Source organism: Eschrichtius robustus, chromosome 1 (assembly GCF_028021215.1).
Source record: "Eschrichtius robustus isolate mEscRob2 chromosome 1, mEscRob2.pri, whole genome shotgun sequence".
Lineage (NCBI taxonomy): Eukaryota > Metazoa > Chordata > Mammalia > Artiodactyla > Eschrichtiidae > Eschrichtius > Eschrichtius robustus.
In genome coordinates, this window is record NC_090824.1 from 166925060 (window position 1) to 166931059 (window position 6000).

Sequence of the window (6000 nt, forward strand, 5' to 3'; positions counted from 1 at the left end):
GTACTAAGCTTACGTGCCACAATTACTGAAGCCCATGCGCCTATAGCCTGTGCTCTGCAACTGCAACAAGAGAAGCCACTGCAATGAGAAGCCTGTGCATCGCAACGAAGAGTAGCCCCCGCTCGCCGCAACTAGAGAAAGCCTGTGCACAGCAACGAAGACCCAATGCAGCCAAAAAATTAATTAATTAATTTTAAAAAATTAAAAAAATAAAACCAACTGCCGGTAGGCTGAATATTGTGTGTTTGTGTGTGTGTATGCATGTGTGCGCGCGCACGCGTGCATACATGCACGTGTCCCATATGTTGAAACCTAACCCACAGGGTGATGTTATTAGGAGGTGGGGTTTTTGAAAGGTGACTAGGTCATGAAGGTGGAACCCATATGAATGGGATTAGTGCCCTTATAAACCAGGCCAAGAAACCTCCCTTGCCCCTTCCACCGTGTGAGAAAACGATGAGAAGTCCGCAACCAGAAAAAGGGTTCTCACCAGAGCCTGACCATGCTGGCACCCTGATCTCAGACTTCCAGCCTCCAGAACTGAGAAATTTTTGTTGCTTTTAAGCCACCCAGTCTATGGTACTTTGCTACAGCTGTACAAACCTAATAAGACACCAACTTACTTCTTCCATGCTGAGTCCATGCTCTCCCTGGCTCTTTCAAATCCTACCTCTTTTCTACACCCTTTTCAGTCATTTTTCAAATGCTTAAAATAATCATCTATTGGCCAAATAGCAATGACCACCTTTCTTGCCTTCGAATTTACTTCCTCCCCAAACCCTTATTTTAGATTACTGGCCCACTCTACTGGTTATCATTTAGGGAATTTGCTACCTTTACCCATGGAAATACTAGGTAGTATTTGTGTTTGAAGTCCTCCATCAAGGACTGGGCAGCCCACTAGAGCATGCACAGATAGTAATGGAGAAAGGATGAAGAGAAATACAAAAGGGTTACTGTTACTCTTCTGTTCAATACAGATACTTCAATGTTGCAAATATGGGCATATAATAGATACAAAGTGGATCAGACCTCAAGCCAATACATTGTAACCCCTTTCTTTGCCTATGGTTATGCCCATGGATACCAAACCCTAGATGGTAAAATAGATGCAACTCTTTGTAAGAAAATTAGGAAAATTTGAATCTATCCCATTTATTTATGGGGCACCCATATGTGCAACTCATTAAACAAACATTTAATGAGTGTCTCTTATCTTAAGGCACTTTGCCAGTTGTTGGGAAAACAGAAGACAGGGAGTCCTTGCCCTCAAGGAACTTTCAACTTAGTGGGATGCAGTCACACACCAGGACACAGCAACACTGTGATAAGTGCAGGTAAAGGAGCTGAGTACCATGTGCACAGGAATACCAAGGGTCCTGGAACCCAGTGAGGATCCAGACAGGAGAGAGAATTCAGGGCATAGGAAAAGGGCATATACAAAAGGCCGGGTGTGAGTATGAGGAGGGACGGCAAGTACTGGGCTGGGTACTTTGGGGGATGCACAGCACTGACACACACACCTTACATTCCTCCTGGGGTAATAACACCTGAGTGCAGAGATGGAGATGATTTAGGATAGGGTGGGCTCTCCAATCAGTGTTCGGAGCAGTGTTCTGAGTGTCTCTTCGCATCAGGAGATCAGAAAAGAGAAAGATCCCCAAGGAAGACATGAAGGCTGGGGGTGGAAAACGGGATCTGAGGCAGCCTCGAACAATGGGTACATGGCGGGGGGGGGGGGGGGGGGGAGGTCCTGCTGCCATGGCAATGACCTGTACAGAGCTGTACATGGGCAGAGAAGAGGGCATCTTCCAGGCAAGGTTAGAGCAGAAAAACTACAGAGAGCAGAGAGGAGGTGGTTAAGGGACTGCTTAGCTTCAGAGTCAAGTAACTCCTAGCCTATTAGAATAACTGAGACATGTACATGCACCTCTAGAGAAATCTGATAAATAGGACTGCATGTGTGGAAAGAGTACTAAACTAGCAGTCAAGAGACCTACTGCTCTTCCCCAGTCCTCTGTCAAATGAGGGTGCACAAGGACAGTGTCCATAAATGATATGGGAAATAAACTTAGTCCTTCACAACCAGCATTCTTTTTCTTCTTCTTTAAAAAAAAAATAATAATATGAAATAAAACAGAACATAGTGGGACTTCCCTGGTGGCACAGTGGTTAAGAATCCGACTGCCGACGCAGGGGACATGGGTTCGAGCCCTGGTCCCGGAAGATCCCACATGCCACAGAGCAACTAAGCCCGCGAGACGCAACTACTGAGCCTGCACACCACAACTACTGAAGCCCACGTGCCTAGAGCCTGTGCTCCGCAACAAGAGAAGCCCCCGCAATGAGAAGCCCGAGCACCACAATGAAGGGTAGCCCCCGCTCGCCGCAACTAGAGAAACCTCGCGCACAGCAACAAAGACCCAACGCAGTAAAAAATAAATAAATAAATTTATTTTTTAAAAAAAGAACATAGTCTGCACGTGTATTGCCCACAGGCAAAAATATTGTTTTGTGAGACATTTGCTTCTGATATATAGACACAGATGTGTATGTGTGCGCTTGATCTAAATGTAAAATGTGTCTCCTATTGTGGGGTCACAATCCAAAAAAGTTTGAAAAGCACAGGACAAGAAGATGTGAAAGGTTTCTTCAAATCCTAAGATTCTCATTTAGCCTTTAAGTTCTAACCTATTTTTACAGGTGAGTAACTCAATCTAGACATGAGTTCTGGTATAAAATTAAATAAATCCTGGGCAAAGTTAAGCTATACCAGCACATAATTCAAAATGTAACCTTACCTAAAACAATGCCTTTAATTAAATTCAATATGAGAAGTCTCCAGGAAATAACTATGCCTCACATATGTTGTAACACAGACACACCTGCATATTCAGGGCAAAGGGTTAGCCTTACATCTGAAAGGATTTCATTCTAATCCAGACACGCACACCTGAAAGGATTTCATTCTAATCCAGACAGGCACATACAGGAACAGTGTTCTGCAGAAATTTTACCATAAAACCTACTCAAGGTAGGATTTTAATGTTTCAGTTTAAAAAGATCTAAGGCCAATCCTTATTTTTAATACCTTTACCAACAGCAAATTCTAGCAATCTATTGATTGTGTGTGACACACATACTTTTGAAACCCTTTACTGGAACAGGTGGCTTTTTAACTTGTAGATTCTGACTCAGTGTCTCTGCCTATGGTACCATCTCAGCCTAAACCACTTTCAAAAAGCTATCATCCAAATGAACTCCTTCAGGACTTCAGGAGAACGTGAATAAGCAACATATTAAATCCTAAGTACTTCCCTGTTGGACAAGTCATTTTCCCAGAAAGGCACAGGGTAATTTATGAGCATATGTATGAACAGGAATGGAGACAAAAATCACTAATGTTGGCAGTCTGTATGAGCCGAGCAAATACATTTTAGATAAAGATTATACGTGTCAATAGCCATAACAGTGCCAATTACACTTATTCTGGGGACTCTTTCATCTGAAGCAATTGGATGTCATAGAAGATGATCTCAGGTATTTTCACCATCCCCGCTACCAGGTGGCTGCGGCAAAATCATAGATACCCAAACCGGAGCACAAACAGGTGACACGACTTGCCCACTTACCGGACTTCTGCCTCACTTGGACTACTAACACTCAAGTTTTGTTTGCTGGTCTTACCAGGTCTAGCCCCGAAACCACGCCCCCAATTTCTGCCTTGCACATAAAAGGCCCTCCCTCGATAAATACTTTGTAGTTCTCCTGTGAATGCTAACTCAAGGTCAAGAGATTCCCCAAACCCTGTAACGTAAGATTCCAACTCATCCTGGGTTTTTACTGAGGCTCTGAGGAAGATGCCAGGCCCACAGGCACGAGCTAACTCCCTGCCCGCAGTGCCAGCTACTCAGCCCCACCAGGAGGCAAACTTCACACCACCCGACCCTCCGGCAGCCTCCACGGATGCCCAGACATGGCCCCTCCGAGCACTTTACAACCGGAACGTATTTTTGGAAATCTTCCCGTCTCGCCCCCTGATTTTACAAGGAAGGAAACAGAGGTATGAGACTCGCGCGCCTTGTCCAAGGTCACTTCAGCCTGAGGACCTCCAGCCTCTGGCTGCCAGCTCACACAAACCAAACGTGAACCAAGCTGTTTCCGCCCGGTATTGAAGCACCCCAACGTTGCCACTTGCGGTGATCAGAACCACAAAAGACCCAGCCGGTGGATCGGGGGCACCCGGGCGCGCCAAAGCAGGCAAAATCCTCCGAATCCGAACTCCCCAGGAACCCGAGGGCTGGCGGGGATTTTGGAGGGGGTGAGAGAAAGCCAGGGAGCGAGAAGAAAAGAGAATCCGCGGCGGGTTGGGGGGGGGGCGGTTCTCTGCTCGCCCACAGCCCCAGACGAGGGGCCCCCTTCCTCTCAGGCCGCCCCAGAGGCCCCCAGAGGACCCCCAGCCCGCCTCCCCGCAGTGGCAGGCCAGGCCTGGCGACCGCCGCCGGGCTCACCGGGTGCGCAGCGCCTGCCACGCGGCGTCGATGTCGGCGTAGAGGTTCTTCTCGGAGGGCTTGCCCGAGCTGACGCCGTAGCCCGAGTAGTCGTAGGAGAAGATGTTGCAGTTGATGCGCGAGCCGAGGCCGATGTAGAAGCTGCACATCTGGCCGAGGTCCACCGCGTTGCCGTGCGAGAAGAGCAGCGTGTAGCGGCTGGAGGGCGCGCAGCGCACGAACATACAGCCGAGCCGGTTGTCCCGGGCCGTGCGCGAGAAGAAGACCTCGACGGCGTCCAGCTCGCGCTGCGAGTACTGCCAGTCGGCGCGCTCGCTCAGGTGCAGGCTGCACGCGCCGGGCCCCGAGCCCGCGCCCTCCTCGGGCTGCTGCGGCGCCGGCTGGGCCGCGGCGGTGGCAGCGGCTGCGGCGGCCGAGGCCGGGGCGGGGGCGCCGGGGCCGCGCTGCTCGGGCGCCAGCACCGTGTAGGTGGGCTCGGGCGGCAGGAAGGCCAGCTTGGCGGCGATGCGGCTCGGGCAGGGCGGGCAGCAGAAGAGCCAGCACAGCTCGCCCAGCGAGAAGCCGTTCATCCTGGGGCCTGGCTCGGGCATCGGGGCGGCCTTGAGCCCGCCGCCGCCGGTACGGCAGGCAGGCAGGCTGGCTCGGGTGCGAGGGCGGGCGGGCGGCCGCGCGGCGATGAGCGCGCGAGCAGAGCACGGAGGGCAGCTGCTGCCCGCCCGCCCGGCGGCAGGAGGAGGGGGGAGGGGAAGTGCAGGAGGAGGGAGGCGGGGCCGGCCCGGCGGGCGCCGAGGTTAGAGTCGGGGCGGGTCAGCGGCGGCCCCGCGGGCCGGGCGAGGCGCGGGCGGCCGGGGCCCGCGCGCGGCACACAAAGCGGGCGGCGGCGGCCATGCCGGCTCGAGCGCACCGCCCCCCGGCCCCCGCTCCCGCACGCCCGCCGCCGCCGCCACTTCCGGGTTACCGAGCGCCCGCGCCCCCGCCGGGCCCCGGCGCCGGGCCCGGCATCTGGGCGGGGCTCCCCGGCCACCTCCCCCGACTCCGCGTGTGAGGGCGCGGGCACCTGCTCTGGCCTGGGAAGCGAGTCCTCCTTCTCGGGACGGACCGGGGCCCGGAGCATGGGGCGCCCGGCTTAGGTGTCTGCGTGGGGGGGCAGGGGGGCAGATCCCCAGAGGGGGCCCTGGAAGGGGCGCCGGCACCTTTAGCCCCCTGGGAAGCACGACCTGGGGCCGACAGGGGCTCTCCGGGAGCGCAGGAACCCGGAGGAGCGGGGCACCCGGGCTTAGGCATGGGGGGCAGGTGGGCCGATCCCCAGGCAGGACAGTGGAAGTGGCGCGGGTATCCTTCCCGATCGGACTATTCCCCTCTCTCCCCTCCCCCTGGAATTCCCTTCCTCAAATCCAAGTTTTCTCATGCATGGAGGTTCTTGGGAATCTATTGAAAAATTAACGAGTGGAAGAGAGTTGGAATGAACCTGAAATACTTGACTCTTTGG

General features: G+C 53.3%; 1 protein-coding gene across 1 annotated transcript in view; it reads right to left on the reverse strand.

The window, feature by feature from the left end:
• Positions 1-5243, reverse strand: part of ABHD17C (abhydrolase domain containing 17C, depalmitoylase) — a 55837-nt gene extending 50594 nt beyond the window's left edge. The window contains exon 1 of the mRNA XM_068558987.1: positions 4512-5243. Within this exon, the coding sequence (XP_068415088.1) occupies positions 4512-5101 (590 nt within the window). The 5' untranslated portion in view covers positions 5102-5243. The remainder of the gene's footprint in view (positions 1-4511) is intronic.
• Between the last annotated feature and the right edge of the window lie 757 nt (positions 5244-6000).